The sequence below is a fragment of the Tenebrio molitor genome, chromosome 4, assembly GCF_963966145.1.
Source record: "Tenebrio molitor chromosome 4, icTenMoli1.1, whole genome shotgun sequence".
NCBI lineage: Eukaryota > Metazoa > Arthropoda > Insecta > Coleoptera > Tenebrionidae > Tenebrio > Tenebrio molitor.
The window spans coordinates 15487038-15508480 of NC_091049.1; the positions used below are offsets into that span (position 1 = coordinate 15487038).

Below are 21443 nucleotides of genomic sequence, written 5' to 3' on the forward strand. Positions count from 1 at the left end.
TCTGTTTGTACCACCTGTCGTAGATCTCGTTCGACATCATGGGGCGATCTAAGCTCTCGGCCAAATGTTAAGAAGGCGGGCGTTGATCCAGTGCTTTGACAGTTTATTGTATTCATCGCGAAGCGAATTGCGGGTAGCCGATCCGGCCATTCGTCGTGACCTTCTTCTAGTTGTAGTGCTAGCTGGAACTTAAGATCTCTGTTCTTCCTCTCTACCGGATTTTCCGCTGGATGATAACTTGGGGTGAAGGTATGAGTAATCCCTAAACAATAGGTAACTTGTTGCATCACCGCGCTAAGGAATTGGGTCCCGTTGTCACTTATCACTCGTCGCGGGGTGCCATAGCGAAGATTATTTCGTTAACTAGTGTTAGGGCGCAGACAACGGCGGTGGCTTCCTTCAAGGGAAATAACTCAACCCACCGGCTGGTGGTATCTTCAATTATGTAGACCCACTTTAAATCTTCTTGTGAAGGAGGCAGAGGTCCTACTAAATCGATGGCAATAACTTCGAAGCGTTGTTGCATCACCGGCGTCTGTAGTAGTCCCGCAGGCTTACGATTCTGGGCTTTGTATCTCTGACAAGCGACACAATTCCTAACATAGTTTTCAATAAATCTATACATGCCAGGCCAGTAGAAGCGCCGTGATATACGCTGGTAAGTTTTTTCCGCGCCATAATGACCAGCTGTTGGTGCGTCATGGTACTCTTGGAGTATTTTTGCTCTTTCTTGGGCCGGTATCACGAGCTGAGCTTCGCTGTTGTCTTCGTCATCTTGATACCTATACAGGCAACCGTCAGACATTAAATATCCTCGGGCGGACCATCGGGTGCACTCCTCTTCTTGTTCTGTCTGGTCGAAACAGTCAATTATCTTCTTAATTTCAGGATCTTTTAACTGTTCTTCGTGGACTACTCCAGCACCAGTCCTTGTGATATCCATAGAGATGGTACATATTCCGCAACTTTCTTCTTCTCCTGGTTCACAAATGGGCCTAGAGAGGGTGTCGGCTACTACATTGGTTCTGCCTGGGGTATAGCGGATTTGGATGTTATATGGCTGTAGCTGGAGGGCCCAGCGAGCAAGTTTTCCCGTAGGTGACTTTATAGACATTAGCCATTGGAGTGGCTGGTGATCGGTCACGATGATCGTATTGCTTCCTTCAATATAACCGCGGAACTTATTCACACTCCAGACTAGCGCGAGGGCTTCGCGTTCAGTTGTTGCGTAATTTCTTTCTGTCTTGGTCAACAGTCGGCTTGCATACTCGACGGGGTGTTCTTCTTCGCGCTCCCCCTGGACCAGAACTGCTCCGATTGCGTAGCTACTGGAATCACATTTAATTACGAAAGGTTTTATTTCGTCGGCTTGCCGTAACAATGGTGCTGTCGTAAGTAAGTGTTTCAATTGTCGATAGGCTTCTTGTTGTGGTTTTTCCCAGGTCCAGACAGCATCCTTCTTGGTTAATTTGATGAGTGGTCTGGCGACATCGGCAAACCGGGGTATAAATCGACGATACCAGGAGCACGTTTGTAAAAATGTCTGGACGTGTTTTACGTTTCGTGGTTCTGGGATCTTCTGGATGGCCGCTATCTTTCCGGGGTTTGGCTTCAGTCCGCCTGAAGCAGAAATTACACTTGGGTCGGTTTATCTTCAACGTATAACTTCGTAATTTCTTGAATAAATCGCCTAATCCTTTCACGTGATCTTCGAACGTAGGGGATAATAATATCAGATCGTCAAGATAAGCCAGTAAGTGCAGGTGCGGTAGTCCATTCTTGACTCTGTCAATCAATCTTTGGAACGTTGCCGGGGCGTTTCGTAGACCGAATGACATCCGTAGAAATCGATACATTCCGAAAGGGGTGATGAAAGCTGTTTTGTCGCGATCCTCCTTGCGGACTCCAATTTGCCAATATCCACTTCGTAGGTCAAGTGTCGACATGCACTTCGTTTGTTTGGCGGCGTGAAGTAAATCATCTATCCTGGGCAGTGGATAATGGTCGTGTTTTGTTATTGCGTTTAGTTGTCTGTAATCGATGCAGACACGGACCTCTCCTCCAGGTTTCGGGACCATCACTACTGGTGCGGCCCAAGGGCTATCGCATTCTTCGATAATACCTGATTCCAACATTTTTGGAATCTCTTCCTCCAATTGCTTTTTCCTTATTGGCGAGAGTCGGTATGGTGCGTTTGCGATAGGGCTGTGGTCGCCAGTCTCAATACGGTGTTCTGCATATTGCGTGGGGCTTGTAGCTTCTTCGAAGAGGTCGATATGATTCTCTAGCATTTCGTTTAGCTGAGATCTAGCGGCGCTTGTTAGCTCAGTTCCTTCATCGGTTCTGTGACGGATAATTTCGACGTACATCAAAGTTTTAGGCGTCGCGGACTGATAAAGAGTGTATTCTCCTCCGATGTGTCTACTTCCATCCAATCTCTATGGAAATTGATCTGTTGTTCCCTTCGGTATCTGTCGGATGCGAGAGGTTCTCTAGGGCTGAATTCTACGGGACTCAACCTCCACCGGCGCGGCGTATTTGGTAAAGGACTTAAAAGAATCGGCGGCCCATAGTTCTCCATTATTTCTTCGATTTCGGGAGTCTTTGGAGTGACCTCTTTGATTTTGACGCTGCACACCTCGTCTTCCGGTGTTGGAGTGTTTGGTGTTACTAAGCCTTCCTTGTCCATGTATCCGAATTTCTGATGGGGGTTGTTCGCAAAGTGCCAATTTTCTTCTGCAAGATTTATTACAATGCCTGCGTCGGCTAGGAAGTCTACTCCCAGGAGAGTTTTCGTAGACTGGGTGTTGGGGAGGAATACACGAGTTGTGTCAATCAGTGTTGATGCTAACGTAATCGGTACTGTCGCCGTTCTGACACGAACGTTTCGCCGCTTACCCTCGGCGAGTGTAATGATGGTGTCCGCAACTTGAAATGGGTACTCTCTGTCAACAAGGATCTCTTCTAATTCGTGACTACCGATACTGATGCGCGCCCCTGTGTCCAGAAATGCGGTTCCTGGGATCCCTAAAATAGATAAATTTACGGCAGGCCGCTTACGGATTCGCATGAAGTTGGCGTTTATAGCGCAGAAGCTTATTTTCCGGGCAGTGTCGGATCTTGGTGATTTGTTGCATTCGGGACACTCTTTTCGCACAAACCTTGGCTTTCCACATCCATAACATCGGAGACCTGGACTCTTGTTGTGATTGCTGGACTTCGGCACTCCCTGCTGTTGTGTCTCGGCGGCTGTTCTTTTTCTGCATACCGAGGTGTCGTGTCATTTTATGTTGCAGAACGAGCAACGTGTTTTCTTTGGTTTCCTGGGGGTTTCTTCATTGACATTAGACTTTCCTTCTGTTGGCAACGTAAAAATGGTTTGTTCCACAATTCTTGCCTCCTCTAAAAGTTCTCTGAACGTCGTGACCGCGCTACGCCTTACTCTTTTCTTGATGTCATTGCAGAGAAGAGCATAAACCATGTCAATTTGTTGGTCTTGACTATGATTGGGTGAAAATTGGGCGAGTAGTGCCCGTTTCGTGCATACGAACCGATCCGTAGGGGTACCTCCCTCTTGTTTCGACGCGAAGAGTTCCAGGTATAATTGGTCGTTGGTCTTTTTCGTGCCGTATGTTTCCTTTAATTCTTGGATAGCGCGTACCCAAGTGTCGGTGGTGTTCTTAATACCTCGCCACCATGTTGCAGCTAAACCCTCCAGGAGCATTGGCAGTCCTCTTAGTGCATTTTCGTCATTCACCCGTGCGCAATCTTTGTATGTGGACACTGCTTCGATGAACGTGTACACATCTTCGTCTGTCCGTCCGGCGAAGCGGTTGGTGCATGTAGAAAAGTTGCCATCTTCGTGTCTTGGTTGTTGAATGTTTAGGAGCTGTTGGAACTGCTCGTTTGTTAGTGTAATACCTGACATGTTGGGTCCGGGTATGTTTTCGGTATTCATCTTCAAACTGCTGTTTTTTGTTTGACTCCTGGTGATTCGTCGTTGCAGTTTTCTATGTTCTCCGGCTTCTGATTGTTGATGTTTTTTCGAGCCGCACGTTGGGCGTTAGTTGTAGCGGCGTCGAGGAATAATTCGTTTAGCTTTAAACGTTTATTTACACAAACTTAGCATACATTCGATTCGAGATAATAAGAAGAGCCTAGCTGCCTAGACGTCTACTCGGTCGTATCCTAAAGTCCCACAGGCCTAGAAGCTGAAGGAGTCGATGAGAATCTCGCTGATTCGAGTCGAGCGCGAGCTTATATAGCGGTGGTTGACGCGGAGAGGGAAATCGGCCGATGGTAGAGGGGCCGGCTCGAGGTTGGGAGTCTACTTGCAGCGCCACCCGCGCCTCTTGTTGAAAACATGGCCACAAGCTTTAATTTTATCTTTGAATTCTAACAATTGCTCTTCTATGTTTCTGGAAATTAAAATACCATTGTTTTAGTTACAATAGCTAATTAATAATTATTCAACAATATATACATACCAATGTATCGGATCATTAATTTGAGCCTCTGGTATCTTGTTAGAAAAACACTTTATCAGCAGTATCACTGTTGTTTGAATATTGCTCATTACTTTGAGTTTGTAGCAGAAGTTGATAGATCATCACTCATCAGTATGTATCATTCGTCTTCGTTTAGCCAGTTGTTCGGTTCTTTCTAACATTTTTTCTTGTTTTAGAAAGATTTTAAGTTAGTACAGCGCTATGCTTAAATTTTATCCTGTTTTTTGGATCCGGTTGGGTTCGGTTCGATTCCAACAAATGTGCGGACTGTGATTTAAAAACATGTAATTTGTTTGTTCCGAATTTTTGCGGTTCGATTCGGTTCGCCTCGATTCGGTTTGATTCAGCTCAATGGGCGACAAGCCTAAATGTTGTCACCCACTAAAGCCGAATGGAACCGAACCGAATCGAACCGAAAATACTAGACCGAACCGAATCGAATCCCTACGTGCCCACTTGTTTGTACCTTCGAGTTGTGAAATTTTTATTTTAATGATAGCCTTATTTTAACTCATTTAAAAAATGTCGACTTCCACAGAGCGACGTTAAGATCGTAGCGGCTTTATTAGCCGATGAAGATGAATTAAAAAAAAAGAAAAGAAAATTTTGGTTACATCCCATTAACGAAATAATTACTTCCTCTTACCTCCCACTCCCTATTGTAATGTTTGTCACCAGTACTGTAGTTTCAATTTGGTTGTAGGTCGTAAAATTTTATTGGATATTATGAGCGATTAACGGGCACAATGGTTGGGTTTGAAAAGGTTGGTAAGCGGCGAGTGCCGTTTGCCGTACAATGCAAATATACCAAATGTACAATACAACCCTGCTTAAAATATTACCTGCTAGTGGTAAACTAGGATTTATAAGCCTCGCAAGATCTTTAACTTAAAGTACCATAAAATTTTACGACCTACAACGAAATTGAAACTACAATATTATAAAGTTCTTCATACTTTTTCACTTCCAAAATTAACTTTTCTTCATCCATAATGAACAGAAAATTTACTTTATTGAGCAAAAATCGTGGACACGTGAAATGCACGTTTTGACTTGTTTATGGAAGTTTCGGAAAGCTTACAAAAGTTGAGGAAATAATAAATTCGCTTCCGAATTATTCGGCTGGGTAGCTCAAGCAAGCGATCCAGCCGAATTAATATAGTTCGATCCGGTTCGGTTCAGTTCGATTCGAACAAACGTGTGGACTGTAATTTAAAAATACACTCACCGGCAGAAAAAGCGGAACACCATTATTATTTAAAAATCTATCGTCCCGGTGTGTGGTTGCTCTTTTTCGACCAGATCCAGGTCTTCTTGTGTACTGACCAGTCTCTTGAAACCTTCTAACAGCTCTGTGACCACTAGCAAGAGGAGCCTGAATAGCATTAGCTGCATAACGGAAGCAACAACAGTCTTCAAATAAAGCTACTGCTCTGGCAATATTTACACCAGCTAGAGGCATTTTTTTACGTTCTGGACTTAAATTCGAAGTCAACAACAATAAAAAATTACAAAAGTTATAAAAATCTAACCAGGTTACTTGATTATTATAAAATTGGTAAATTTAAGAAAAGAAGATTTTTAAGCAAAAAATTTGTTTTTATGCGAAATTGCTAATAAAATAGCCTATGCTAATGCTCAAGGTTATGTTTGCTATCATTGCCTGGTCAAAATACATCAAAATAGGTATAATGGGAATAAATTTGTTGTTGACTAATTAGTGTTCCGTTTTTTTTTGCCGGTGAGTGTATATAATTTGTTTGTTCCGAATTTTTGCGGTTCGATTCGGTTCGCCTCGGTTCGGTTTAATTCAGCTCAATGGGCGACAAGCCTTAGGGGGTCATTCACGAAACTCGGTAAGGCTCGATAAGGCGTTGCAAATTCAAAACCATGACAACCGACACTGTTGAAGCATTGTATTTACTGTTTCGTTAACGATTTGCAAATTTGCAAAGTTTCGTGAATCTCTCTAATAACAATAAGTCACAATAGATACATTCGTAACGTGAATACAACGTGTAATCTGTCGAAAACTAGTCAAATGACTTTCACAATATGCAATAGCGCTAGACTTCTGGGTTGTTCGTGTTTCTGCTTCGGTGTGACGTCACTGCGCAAACTGGACACGTTTAAGCTCAGAGTCTCTCATACCGGTGTGAGTGTATCATGACCAAGAAGAATATTTTTCTGTGCACAAGCGTCACCATTGTGTAAAATATCAATCGGTACTGTGTCCAGATGGCATAATAGCTAGCCTGGTAGGGCCTTACCTTGGTAGAAGACACGACGTAAGAATATTTAGGAAATCTAATTTATATAATCAGTTGGAGCAGCGTGCTCGTTTTGGAGTCAACGAAAAATACGTGCTTTATGGAGACCCTGCATATCCCATTCAAGAGTTACAGCAGAACAGATTCCTGATGGCGAGCGGTGGGGATGTGCAGTTGATACCAATCAGCTGCTCTATCCTGACTGGTCGTGGCGGATCAGTGGTGTAGGTGTAGCATTCGTGTAGATGTAAATTTTGTGGAACTTATTCATTGTAAATAGTAAAAAATGCCTTCAAATAACATCAAACCTGTTATTCGCAGTCAAGCACGTCAAATTCGGCCGTCTTTATTTTGTATTTTTCCCAGTTTCGATATTTTTAGTTTGAGTAAACGTTTAACTACACCACTGTCTGTGGGCTCAATTCGTTTTAAGCAATCGTCTGTAAGTTGGACGGAGCAAGCTCTGCGCAAAGTAACCCCCACCGCTCGCCATCAGGAATCCCTTCTACTGTATGTCCTTCCTGGTAGAAGACTCACAATAGAGCAACAAAATTTTAACATCCGCATGAACTCTATGAGACAAGCTGTTGAGTGGGGATTTGGAAACCTTATAAGCGAATTTGCATTTTAAATTAAAAAAAAAGAAAAACTATTGTTGCAGGACGTTGGAACAATGTATAAGACAGCAATGGTCCTTGCAAACTGTCACACCTGCTTATACGGTGGACAGACTGCAAATTAAAAACACGTTAACACTATATTATTATTAAAATTTTGAATAAAGAAGTTTATCAATTCTTGTTGTATAATCATGCATTGTTGTCTTTATTCACTTGGAACTTCCATAGGTACAGACGCGGATGTCACGGTTGCAGCTGTCGGCCTTTCTGACGTACTCGGTAGTTCTATTTCCTCCACTGTTATTGCGTAATTATTATAAGTGGGACTGTCCTGGTTCTGAATGTGGTCTACTGATTCTGCATCTCCCATTTCCAAATTATCCACAATGTCAAAATGAACCTGAGATCCTTGATCATCATTATTCGTGGTGCTTTCTTGTATGTGAACTGAAACTGCAGATAAGTAAGAAATAGTATTGCAAGAAATTCCTATCTTAGTTTGTGTCGAATCACTATCAAAGGCAGCGACATTTCTTGCGAAAATAACTTCCGCTCTTGAAGCACTCACTCCTTTTTTGCAAGCGTTCTTTCTTCGTATATTACTCTTCGGTTCCAGATCTAAGGACATACGAACATTTTCAAACATGAAAAATCTTCATGTGATAGGTGGACGGTGTGAAAGTAAGTTGGAAATGATAAAATCCAGTTCCAAATCTCAAAATTTCCTCATATTTATTATATGCATTTAAACCATCTTTAACCCAATTTTAAAATTATTGTACCGTTCCAGAATATTTGAGGCGTGACTATACAGGGTGTTAGGGAATGGTCTCCCGAGAATTTCAGGGTGAGTCTGTGAGAGAAAATGTGGTCGAAAACCTTAGTACAATTTTTTCCTAACATGAATGGTTTTCTCAAAAATAAAAATTTAAAACGGTGCCCCACTGTTTGGGAATTTTTGCACCATTTTATTGTTTTGATAATTAAATAAATAGTTAACGTTTTGTAATTAATGTTAATTGCTTAGCAACCAAAAACAACAATGACTATGTCAGATTTTATCGAGTACCTACTGTCACAATGACGTTTCGATTTTAAAAGTCCCCTTGCATAATATCTCATCAAAAATTCATGTTATTCTGTTTGAAATTTCCGCCAATTTCAAATGGCGCCGCCTCATGAGGAGGTGTCAGTCAAGGAGTATAGAATAATAGGGAGGGGACATACGCAAGCTTATTGGTGCGGTAAAATGATGCGGTGAGGGACAAGGAAACGGGCGCAATTTAGTATATGCAACCCGTGAGGTACGCCCCAGTTAACACTTGAGATGTCGGGAATTAACAATAAAACTGCAAGAAAATAAGACACTATAATTTTTTTTGCATTACAAATGTATTCAGAGTATATGGTTTGTCCAGCGGGAGATTGGTCGATATAAAAATCACTAAATTCTACGCAGAGAAAATAACGTATGGTCCGAAAGTTTTGGGAAAAAATTCAGTGGCTGACAACTCTTATAAAAATAGTTCTATATTTTTACCAAATTTTCAAACAATTTCTCTTAACTATTCTTATTATAAAACAACATTCAAATAATCGACAAGGGTCCGTTATTTTCGATTTGCCTAAGTTTTCCCCTGACGCGTTGCATCATCCTTTGGACGACCACAGCGTCGATTTCTCTAATTTTTCTGGATATACGCCGTCGCAATTGTTCCTCGTTTTGTGCTTCCCATCCGTTATTATAGATTTTCCGACTCAAAATTGCCCAAAACTCTTCAATTGGGCGAGCCTGAGGTAGGTTAGGGGGATTGTCTACTTTCGGTACAAAATTGATGTTGTTGGCTTCATACCAGTCCCTTGTGATTCTTGAATAATGGCATGTAGCAAGATCTGGCCAAAACATTATTTCATCATCCGCATGATGCGTGTTCAAAAACCGACGCAGTTTAGAGAGACATCTCTGGATATAGCGCTCTGCATTTAAAGCTTCGCCCCGAACAACGCCAATGTAAGGCTGCGAGATGAAGCCAGCCTCAGAAATTGCGCACCATACCAAAATTTTGTCCTCAAACTTTTTTTTGTTCTTGAATCTCACATCATCAGGGACATTCTGGTAATTGTCCGTGTAAAAGCCATCATTGCCCTTCATCTCAGAGTTGGACAAAGTGAAATATTTTTCATCGTCCATCACGATCAATTTGTTGACGAAATGCACTCGCCTCAACGTGCGGCAACATCTCGGAATTCTCTCTAATTGAGCCTCTGTATATTTTGGAGCTTTCCTCCTTTTCCGGAAGACAATATTATCACTTGATAGGGTTCTAAACACCGTAGTCTTTCCAACATTAAATCTCCTAGCAAGTTTTCGCTGTGAGATCCCAATTTTGTGTTTAGCTGCTTGAATCAGTCTTCCCTGTCTTAACTGGTTCAAAACCCGCGGCCGACCGCTTTTAGGTAAGTTAACACATGGTATCCCTTCTTCGCATTCTTTGATTGTGCGATAAATTGTCGATTTGCTTATATTTTGCTCTCGATAAATATCGACAATGTCTCGTTTCGGCATTCGCCCAACCAGATTGTAAATACCTAGACGAAGATTAATTTTATAAGACATTTTGCAAAGCAAAAGCCAAACACTGTTGCATTGTTTATTTAGATGACATGACTGGTGACATTTTACTTCCATGACCTGCTTCATTACATGCATTTTGTCACTCAATCCAACAAAGTGAATTTTTTCCCAAAACTTTCGGACCATACGTTACTACCTAGCGTAAATCATTTATTTATTTACCTTCAAGCAGTAACATTTTTTGCCCTGAAATTATTCTCTAATTAATGTATTCTAGTGCATTTTGTAGTGTTGGGTTAATTTAATACAATTTAAAATCTCCCATTCTCTCGCTGGCCGAAGTTTACCTACTTAAAAAAAAGCTCGACACTAAACTCCACTAAACAATACTAATTTATTAAACAACTGCCGCTTTGAAAGTGACTTATCTATCACTGTCTTGGCAATATAATGCAACCTAATGTCAATATATTTTTTGGCAATTGCTTTTATTAAAAGAATTACATGATTATCTACTGGAGATTGATTTTTAGAGTGTATTCGCAAAACATCGAAGATATCTTTATCTAAATAATAATGGAGTACAGATGAAGTTAAATACTCTCCTGTAAATTTCTTTTTAAGAAAACTACCACCGCTTTCAGACAGTGCTTGTTTGATAGTTTTTTCACTAATTTCGCATACATTTTAACATCTGTTGAAGGATACATTAAACCACTCCTATCTTTGGTGGCAGTTAGGAGGCAAATACTTCGATTTGAATAATCAATTAACGCACTTACACATTCATCACATTTAATGGTTTTAATTAAATGCTTTACAACAAAGCCTCCTACATACCGAATGATGTGTTTTGACACCATAGTGAGTTCTTGAAGAGACTCTAAGTAAGTATGATCTGTCTCGCTTTCAATGTTAATAAGTTTATCTTCTTCAACACGATAACCAGGAGTGCTGAAATTAATCCTTTGTTCAGAAGATAAGACTTTACAATGCAAAATTGAAATTTCTTGGAGAGGTATACAGTTACCCTTATCGTGCGCTTTGAGTTGCAAATGAATTACATTTTTTCTATAGGCAGAAATGAATTGTTTCGCTGTTGGGTTGTTATTGCTGCCACCATGTAACCTTATAATACCAAAAAAAAGTTCTAGGTGATTCTGGCTAAGTTTGTATGTTGGTATGTAACATAGCAACTTTTCTTTCTGGCACACCTCAAGAAACATTGCCTTCAGACTTTGGATACATATTAGAAACCCCAGAAAACCCGTTTTACGACCACTCTTTACCAATAAGTCACCATCTCTATCAGTTTTTAACTTTATAATATATTTGGTGCAAAAATCTAGATAGGAAAAAATGTCCTCATAATTATTATCCTGGAGAGATTTGTTAAAACCGTTCTGTACCTGGCCTTTTGAATTGAAAATATCAAATAAGTTATTGAAAAGTGTTATAAACCGGATTGTAGGCCCACAATCTTTAAAATCGGATAATTTTAAGTCATTCATCATTCATGAACGGCTAAGTACTTGTGTTGCGAGTCTAACCTTCATTTTTTGTTTATAAAAATTAACGTGGAGTGCTTTGACTTTGTTGGCCAAATGTAAGCCTTCAGCATCCTGCAATTCGTGTAGTTTCTTAATATAATCCCACAAAATTGGATCATTATTGTCATCAAATATGATACCTTTTTCCCCTAGAGTATTGCGGACTAATTTGATCATGTGACAGGGATCTGGATATATATATACATTCTTATAAGTCACAGGGTGTGAGAAAAAAGTTTTCAAATCTTTAGACACATCCAATTGACATCTCATCAAGGTAGCCATGGTCAAATTACTTGATAGACCATCAAAAGTCAAGGTGAGAATTCTCAACCCAGTCTCACATATATGTGAAAGGCACTGTTTAAGCAAATTACACCTTTGTTCTGAATTAACACCAATCAACAAGGAAATATCCAACTGGTATTTTCCAACTACTATTAATACTAACAACCATAAACACCAATGCTTCTTTTGCCAGAGGTCTGTCATCTCCTTCAAGTCCAGTACGCAGGTCTACATACCCTGTTATATTATGACCGTCATAGTCTAGATGCTTGCGGATTGCCACTTCGTCTACCAATAACGCACCAAACAGCTCATGATTTCTCTACCATTTGACGTATCGCATGAAACGATTCTTCTGTAAAGCCGGGGTTTCCGTTCACTGTTTTGTACCACCGGGAAAGGGTTTTGGGATGCGGAAGACAGGTATTGAAGCTTTCTCGAACAAAATTATACGCCCTAGGTGAATAATAGTGAAGAGTGAGTGCAAATTTGCGAAGTTCTGGACTATAAACTTTAGCAAGCCGTTGACGTGATTTAGCAACTTGCCTTTTCACAATCTGCTTACTTGGGCCTGATAAGGTATTTAAAATGTTAATATTTTCTTCCAAAAGTAAATGTTTTTCTTTTAGACATCTGACAATGCTCTTCATAGTCATGAGTTGTTTTTTTTTTTGTCTTCGTTTTGTTTGTTGAAGATTTCTAATCCTTTTCCGATATTGGTTAATTGTGTTGTTAAATTCAAATTTACGTTTTGTCGCAGTTGGGGATTCATACCTGTGCACTAAGTACATAGTAAACTTGTTCTCAATAAAAATTAATTTTATTGTTACCTGTGTTTTCTATCAGGTGAAAATGAAGTTGTCTTGCTGAGCAACTGCCGTATTGATAAAGAAGTCAATGCTACGTCTTCAACTGGTTGTTCAGTTTCCTTGATGTCAGTTGAAGTTGACGGAACTGGCTCTTCCGAAAATTCAGGAATGTTGCTTAATGGAGGAGGAAGGCTTGATAATTTTCTTATAACCAGTCTTCGCTTGGGTGCAGTGGGCTTTATACACAATAAAAACAAATAAATATCCAAGGGCCCGATTTCAAGTTATGATGGCAAATAGATGCTGCAGCGCAAATTGTAGCTATCTTTGTGCTACACATTAATTACCAATATGCGTCATCTTTCTCTCTTGCGCCGTTACCATGACAACAACAAGTGCGACAGTCGCAAGTCAACTTGAAATCAGCGTCCAAAACTGCTTTAAAAACTTACCTTTTGTAAGTCAGCAGGAAACGCTGGGAAAATTGTTGGAACAGCATCTCTATGAAGCTTGGTAATATTGCAAAAAGTCCGGTCAAAACATTCTTCGGCAAAATGTACGGAACAAAGTACAATCGCGGCCATCCAAAAGTGAACGATAGCTTGCGAAAATTTTCGTATTTTTCGTTAGATTAAATCAGGCTGTATTCATTGGCGTTCGTGCAGCAGGCGTTACTATTTTAATAATAAAAAGTTGTAATAATAAAAATGAGACAGAAGTAATTAATACATTATTAAAGTGAAAGTAAACTTTAGTAAAGAAACCTTTCTAACACCTATTCGCATTCGCAAGCCTGTTTTCTTGCCAACCCCTCTTTATATTGAAGATGCAAGTCTTACTGCAATGTAATTCTCTCGCCACAGCAGCCAACGACCAATTTTCTTCTTGCTTTGCAATAGCCCTAGCTGTCTGTATCGGAGAGAGATGTGGCATTTAAAAAAAATAGTTTCAATAAATTTTTTATCGCTAGTGTCAAACTTTGACATTTTAGGACGCCTATGATTTAAAGTAAATATCAAACTATAAAAAAAAAACATTCACTTTTGGATGGCCGCGATAGTACACTTCTGGTACTGGGAGCCCAGGAATCACGCCTAACAGCTTTCACCCAGTTCTCCCGCATTTCCTTGTCCTTTGGAAATCTAAGATTTTACGGTGTCAATAATAGTCTCTAACACTGTAGCTTTAATAACTTACTGATGAAAAGTTATTTTAGGGAACTGAGAGCCTTTGGTTTCTTTCCTGTCGGTTCTATTTGAACAACCGTAAGCAGCACAAGAAACCATATTTATGAAAATTGTAATTTAGGTACACAAAAACTTGTTGAAAAATCCTTTCCAGCACAAAATAGTCAACCGCACAAAACAACGGAAGAAAAACTAGAAAACCACACCAAATATCACAACGAAATTACTTTTTTATACAACTGACATTAAAAGTGACGCTTTTAGTGGAAGCTAAACTTACCGTGTTAAAAGTATTTTTTAACACTAGTTATTTTTTATTTATTTATAAATGTTAAAGTGACTCTATTTGCCGCTTTTTCAATATCTGTGGGAAATCTGTCGTCCATATCGGCATCGTTAACGTCGTTTTCTTTGCATTCCATGTTTACGAATGCAATAATGTGGAATTGAAAGTGTTTTACAAATCGTAATGAAAACTTTTTTGACGTTTCTAATAAACAAATGTCAATACAAGACTAGCTACGTAATTTTTGCCGCAGAAATTAAAATAAACATCAAAAATACGACTGCGTTTTTTTAATGCAATGCATGCATGTATAAAAAATACATGTATGATGGACGTGTTAAAAGTGATTTTATTTTGTTCGTGGGGTTGGTCAACTCGCTGCGCTCGTTTCCCAATCTACCCCACTTACAAAATAAAATCTCACTTTTAACACTTACATTATAAATAACTATTATTCACTTTCTTGGGGCGTACTACCGCGCACATGCGCATCAAAGCGGCTTCACTCGGCCGGCCGCATGTTCCCTCCCTATTATTCTATACTCCTTGGTGTCAGTAAGAAAGACTCCATCATCCATCTGTCAACAACAGATACGGGTGAACAAGATTAAATTTTCACTGATCTCAAAGAAAAATCACTAGTAACAATAAAACCGCGCGGTCATGACAATAATCGGTTTTCTCAAGAGGGACTCATGTAAGTGCAAACAGTCTACATAAAAAGAATAGTGTAGTTACTGTTTAATTATAAATAAAGTATCTTAGTATTTTGAAAATATTTATCTGTATTTACCACAGCCTTGGGGTAAGTCCTCTTTTATTGCTACAAAGAACTGAAATTATTTCTACAGCTTCATTTGTGATACAACATCTAGGTACCTTCAACTATAATGAAATTCGTTAATTTCTGTATAAACTATTTATTTGTATTGAAAAAAATAAAAAACTCATAGTAAATGTTCAAAATGTCCCCTGTTTGCCCTAATACAAGCATTAGCACGTCTTAATAATGACCTGCTAACCCGTGCTAACTCATCTTGATCGTTGCGAATTCGTTCTGCAGCCAACATGATTCTGTTTAAAAGATCGTCTTGAGTATTTACTGCAGTTCTATACACCATAGATTTCATATAACCCCATAAATAAAAGTCGCAACTGTTGATATCAGGGGAACGAGGTGGCCACGCAGTTGGTCCGCCTCGTCCAATCCATTGGGGTCCGTATGAAACGTTTAAAAAATGTCTTACATTTAAAGTAAAATGCGCCGGAGCACCGTCATGCATGAACCACATGGCCCTCCGAATCTTCAAAGGAGTTTCCTCCAAAAGACCTGGCAGATCAACATTTAAGAAATTTAAATAATTTTCTCCTGTTAATCTTGCTGGTAACACAAACGGTCCCATCAGATGTGTTCCAATAATCCCGGCCCAAACATTTATGGAAAAACGATGCTGGAAACGGCCTTGGTGAATGACGTGATGATTGACGTCGGCCCAATGGTGAGGATTGTGAAAATTTTGAATACCGTCCCTCGTAAAGCGGCATTCATCAGTTATAAGAATTTGGTTATGGAATAAAGGATCTTGGTTAAACTTTTGCAATAACCATTCGCAAAATCTTTGCCTTTGAGGAAAGTCATGTGCGCTTAGGCTTTGAACTTGTTGGAAATGATACGGATAAAGAAGAGATTCCTCCAAAGTTCTCCACACCGTCCAATGACTAACTCCAAATTCCCTAGCAATTTGTCTGGTACTTATTGAGGAATCTTCATCAACTCGATGCAAAATTTCCTCTTCCACATTCACCATTCCTGCATTCCGTCCTCTACCTACGTTTTACTGGTTTTACTGCCTGGGACTCTCCGCTGAGGAAAACGTTCCTCATACCTTCGGACAGCAGCATTGGCATTTCCGCTACATTCCCCATACACAAAATGCATATCTGCATATTCCTCGATGGAGTATTCGGGCATTATAAACGATTGTAATGATTGTTGGTTGAGTGAAGTGTAGACTTTGACAGTAGTAAATTTCGAATCGTCACCAAGCAATCATTTTTAAATCGAAACATACAAGATTTTTTCGTGCACAAAGCAATATTTCAGCAGTCCCAAAACAGCAGGGAACAATTTCATTTTCAGAAAACTGTTCAGTTTATCCAAAAACGGTATAAAGGTTTTCGACCACATTTTCCCTGATAAACTCACCCTGAAATTCTCGGGAGACCATTCCCTAACACCCTGTATACATATTTTCAGTAAATAAAATTTAAAACCTACTTTGAAGATTGATCTATTGAAAAAAACAAAGAAAACAATACCTACTTATTTACATAAAAAATTGATTTTTACTTACTGTCTTACGTTGGCACGATCCTTTTTAACACAGTTTAAGTAAATGTTCCCGAACTGAACGTATACTGAAATTTTTCCCACAAAAGATTTGCATGAATTTGTTTCCACTCGGAAGGTCCTTTAAATGGATTATGTCTCATTACATCCCGAAGCAAAATTAAATCGTCTTCAGTTGTAAAACGTAAACGAAATTTGAATTTGACCTCTTTCGCCATTTGTGCAAGCCGGGCTGTCAATTAATCCAAAAAGTATTCTTACGTTATTGTTTAGACTTGCCGTAAAGTGTAAAGGGACGGTCACGTGATCTGCGCGCAAAACCAATTTGTGTGGACGAGTTCATTCGACAGTAAATTGGGGAGATTTGTCAGAGCGTTGTTCATGTAGTGCAACTTTATTTACGACTTTGCTTTTTATGCTCACCAAGTTCACCCAAACACCCAACCGAACACTAATACGATTATAAAATTTAATAAAAAGATGATTTTACGTGTAATACTTTTTTCTCCAACCGTCTTAAAAGTGGTCACCTTTAATAGCGTTTTTGGTCATTAAAGTTGATGTTTTCGTAACTGTACAAAAAAGTTACGTGGTTACTAAGGCAACACTTTTGCCTCCTAGTATTAAAAGTACTTTTAATACTAGACTTAAGAATTATTTCAAAATTATAAAATGAACTAACTAAAATTACTAGTTTTTAATATTAATATGAAAAGTACAGTTCGAACAACTTTGTAAAAAATTAATCAAACCCGATTTGTCCTTTACATATTTGGTTGGAGAAAAAATAGTATGTGTCATTCGTATTAAAAGTGACATTTTTTGACTTGCAATTATTGCAGTGGCTCGGCTACGCTTCGCTTCGCCTCGCTATGCAAACAAATAGCTCGTCAAAAAAAGTATCACTTTTAATACTAATAACCAGTGTTAGGACAGAATAGTACCAGACAGTCGACCAGTACAACTTTGCGTAATCCCTCGCTCGCACATAAACACGATTCAGCTGGTTCACCTGTTATTTAAAGCGAACCAGCTGAATCGTATTTATATGTGAGCTGGGTATTACGCAAAGTTGTACTGGTCAACTTGTCCGGGACTATTCTGTCCTAAGACTGCTAATAACACAATATACTATTATCCACAATTCTGCATGCATAAATGACGTCAGTTATGATAACCTATCAGTAGTAATATAACGAGTGACATGGACATTGCCGATTATATTTCGACTGAATTTTACGAGTTAAGTTGATTAAAGCTAGAGGTAGCCAGCAACAAATGATTCTATTTCCGATGGAAAGAGGCCGCAACACTTTGGTTGCCGGATTAACTAAATTACAAATTTAACTTATCCATTTATTCGACATTATTAAATTAGATTCTTTACGTCATATTTGAGTGTAACCATCAGTCAGGAATTTCGAAACTTAACAAGCAATCATCAATTTATAACTTAATCGTTCCTGAATTTTCTCAACTGTTGCTCTCAGACCAGATCGAAATTTCGCATTATAAACTTTAGGGAGATAGAATGATTGGTTGCATGTTCAATATAGGGTAGAGTGGGGCTATTTCTCTCTCGCGTCGTGTTTAGGCGATCAAAGCAAAAATATTGTTTTGCACCAATTGCACCTGAAATTATAGGCGCGTTTGTCGGCTACCAACGATGAAGAGAGTCGTGGTTCCCGGGGACCCCCTTCTCCATCTTTACTAGGTCTAAGACACTGTGCCAGGTCGTAGTTTCCGGCAGTGGACTTAGAATGGGCGTCGTAATTCCCGCTCCAACGACATCTACCATGTATGTGTGGGCTACCACGAGGACAAACGAGACAAAATAACCATCCCGGTTACCTGTAATAAACTGGTGTCGCGCACGGCAAAGTTCTGAACAAGTCTTTGTCGAAGCCCGTGTACGAAAATTTGTGATAGAAATGACGCCTACAGTCATTCAGATTGATTTGCGAGGACTTGCATATGCGGGTTTTGTTCGGAAGTTGTGATTGGTGTTTAAGGACCGGACTTTTACCGGAAGAGGTATTTCGGCACTAGGGCGTAATAGTTAAATGCGATTCCGTATTAAATGCCGCGAGCATGTTACCTTCCGACTCTGGTAAAAGTGTAACTTAGTAAACGCGGTAGAGACTGGAGGAAGCAACATTCAAGGAGCAGGAAATAGAGAAGATGGTGACAGAGCTAAAGGAAGTGATCGAGAAAGCGACGAAGAAAAAGGAGGTGATAGTAAGGGGAGCGAAAGGGGCAGAAAAGAAAAATGGATGGTGGGACAGAGAATGTGAGCAAGCAAAGAGGGAAGTGGTAAAGGCGCTGAGAGGATGGAGGAGGAACGAAATTGACAGAAGCAGATTCCTAGAAGCAAAAAGAAGATACAGAGAGAGATGTAGAGAGAAGAAGAAGCAGAAGAGGGAAAGGGAGGAGAAAGAGATAAAAGAAATAAGAACAGAGAGGGAGGTGTGGAAATACATAAACAGAGAGAGGAAGAAAAAGGAACCTGTGAGCGAGAAAATAACAATACAAGAATGGGAAGAGTACTTCATGAGACTGCTGGAAGGGAGGAAAGAAGAAGGAAAGGTGGGAACACAAAGGAAAGAGAAGCAGACGGTGATGGAGGAAACAGAAATCACAGCGGAGGAGGTGGGAAGACACATAAGATACTTGAAAAAGAGAAAGGCACCGGGATGGGACGGGGTGCAAAATGAAGCGTGGATGTATGGGACTGAAAGAATGGTAGAGAGAATGGTGGAACTGATGAATGGGGTATGGAGAGGAGAGGGATTCCCGGAGGACTGGAGAGAAGGCGTAATCTGCCCAATTTTTAAAAAAGGAGAGAAAAATAGAGCGGAAAACTACCGAGGAATAACTCTCCTGAACACGGGGTATAAGTTGTATGCGTCTGTTTTGAGCGAAAGGATGAAGAGGGAAATCGAGGAAAAGGGAGTGTTGCCGGATAGTCAGGCAGGGTTCAGAAAGGGAAGGGGTACTGTGGACAATGTGTACATCCTGGACCATTTAGCAAGGAACGAATTGAGGAAGAAAGGGGGGAGGATGTACGCATTGTTCATAGACTTCAAGGCGGCGTTCGACAAGGTTGACAGAGTGAAAATGTTTGAATGTATGAGAGAAAGAGGAATAAGTGAATGGCTGGTGCGGAAGGTCGAGGAGATATATGCGAGAACGAGGAACAAGGTGAAGGTGGGAGAGAAAGAGGGCGAATGGTTTGAGACAACAAAGGGAGTGAGACAGGGCTGCCCGCTCAGTCCCCTGCTGTTCACGATATACGTAGCGGATGTGGACGAAATGTTGAAGAAAGCGCAGGCGGGGGGGGGGTTGTAGTGGGTAGGGAGAAAGTATGGAGCCTGGCGTTTGCGGACGACATGGTGATTGTGGCAAAGAGTGAGAGAGAGATGAAAGAAATGATGAGGAACCTGGAAAAGTATGTGAGAAAGAAAAAGCTGGAAGTGAATGTAGAGAAGACAAAAATGATGGTGTTCAGCAAGAGAAAGAGGAAGAATGAGGAGAGCGAGTGGAAGTGGGAAGTAAGCAAGATAGAAAGAGTGAGCGAGTTTAAGTACCTGGGCTACACCTTCAACGAGAGGGCCACAGTCAGGGCGCAAGTGAGAGAGGTAGTGAGGAAGGCGAACAAGGTAGTTGGATGTGTGTGGGGAATAGGAGAGAGAATGTGGGGAGGCGAGTTCGGGAGGAGAATGATGATGTTCGAGAGCATGGTGGAGAGCGTACTGATGTACGGAGCAGAGATATGGGGATGGAAGGAACGGGAGGAGGTGGAGAGGGTGCAAGAGAAATATTTGAGATGGGTGCTAGGAGTGGACAGAGAAACACCAGGGTACATAGCGAGGGAAGAGTGCAAGAGGAGCAAGCTGAGAGTAAAAGCGGGAAAGAGAGCGGCAAAGTTCGAGGACAGAATGGGCGGAAGGGAAGAATGCAGGATACTGACTGAGTGCTATAGAGAAAAGAAAAAGAACGCGGATGAGAAGGAGAGAGAGAAGTACTGTAGGAGGAACGGGTATGCCAGAGAGGAAGTGGAAAGAATGAGAGCGGAAGGAAGATGGATGTGTGCGGAGCTGAGCGAGAGGGACAGAGATACGGACAAGCAGGAGAGAAGGGAGAGAATCAAAGAAGCGAGGTACAACAGGGAGTATGAAAGGTGCGTGACAGAGGAGGTTCCGGTGTATCTGGGGAGAGAGAGCACGAAAGAAAGGAAAATGATGGCGAGATTTAGATGTGGGAACGAAGAGAGAGAAAATAAGTACAGGATGGAGGAGGAGGAAAGAATGTGCAGGATGTGCCGTGAGGAGAGAGAGACGATCGAGCACATGTGGAGAGGATGCGGTGAAATGAGAGAAAGGGAGGAAAAGGAACGGGGAGAAATACTGAACGAAGACGGAAGAGAGATAGGATGGATGAAAGAGGTATGGAAGAGGAGGGAAAGGATAGAGAAGGAGAGGGGTGGGGAATAAAAGAAAATGTAGGTTAATTTACAAAAGAAAAAAGAATGATTTTGGAATTGTAAGTTTATTTAGAACTGTAAAGTATAGGAATCCTTTAAAGCCCGTAGGGTAAAATAAAGTAAAGTAGTAGTAGTAGTAAACGCGGTATTAAATGTTGCTTGGGTGATATAAGTTCGAACAAGTTAACTGAAGGTTAGGGTAGATTTGCCGTACGCAAATAGGGTTGTATAAAAATTGGGGGTTACCGCAAAAGTAAACTTTCTGAAATCGAAATTAGATAATCAATCATCTGTTTAAATTCATGATCACAATTACAAAGAAAGTCTCTTACGAATTTGATTACAACCATAGCCTCAACAATAATTTTAACACAGTGCAAAATTTGATCAAACCCGCAGAACTCATCCAAATAATTGTGGGGAAACTTGTGTTTAAATCCCTTCTTCCATGCGTTTTGACACTACTTTGTCTCCGAATTTGTGTTACGACTACTGAGTATTGCCTAATAGGCCTTAA

The 21443-nt window shown here is 40.3% G+C and overlaps 1 protein-coding gene and 1 long non-coding RNA gene across 2 annotated transcripts; one reads left to right on the plus strand and one right to left on the minus strand.

Moving 5' to 3' along the window:
• Positions 1-11503: 11503 nt before the first annotated feature.
• On the minus strand, positions 11504-13187 carry LOC138129068 (uncharacterized). Its single transcript, XR_011159056.1, has 3 exons — positions 13073-13187; positions 12642-12856; positions 11504-12585 (listed from the first exon to the last, which is right to left on the minus strand). It is a non-coding gene; the product is annotated as an uncharacterized lncRNA (long non-coding RNA).
• A 6645-nt stretch (positions 13188-19832) lies between these two features.
• On the plus strand, positions 19833-20936 carry LOC138129377 (golgin subfamily A member 6-like protein 22). Its single transcript, XM_069045663.1, has one exon. The coding sequence runs from the start codon at positions 19833-19835 to the stop codon at positions 20934-20936; it is 1104 nt and encodes a 367-aa protein (XP_068901764.1).
• Positions 20937-21443: the final 507 nt, after the last annotated feature.

What these genes read in the sequence shown, in the direction of transcription:
- LOC138129377 (XM_069045663.1), top strand. Translation starts at nt 19,833, where the DNA reads ATGGTGATTGTGGCAAAGAGTGAGAGAGAGATGAAAGAAATGATGAGG.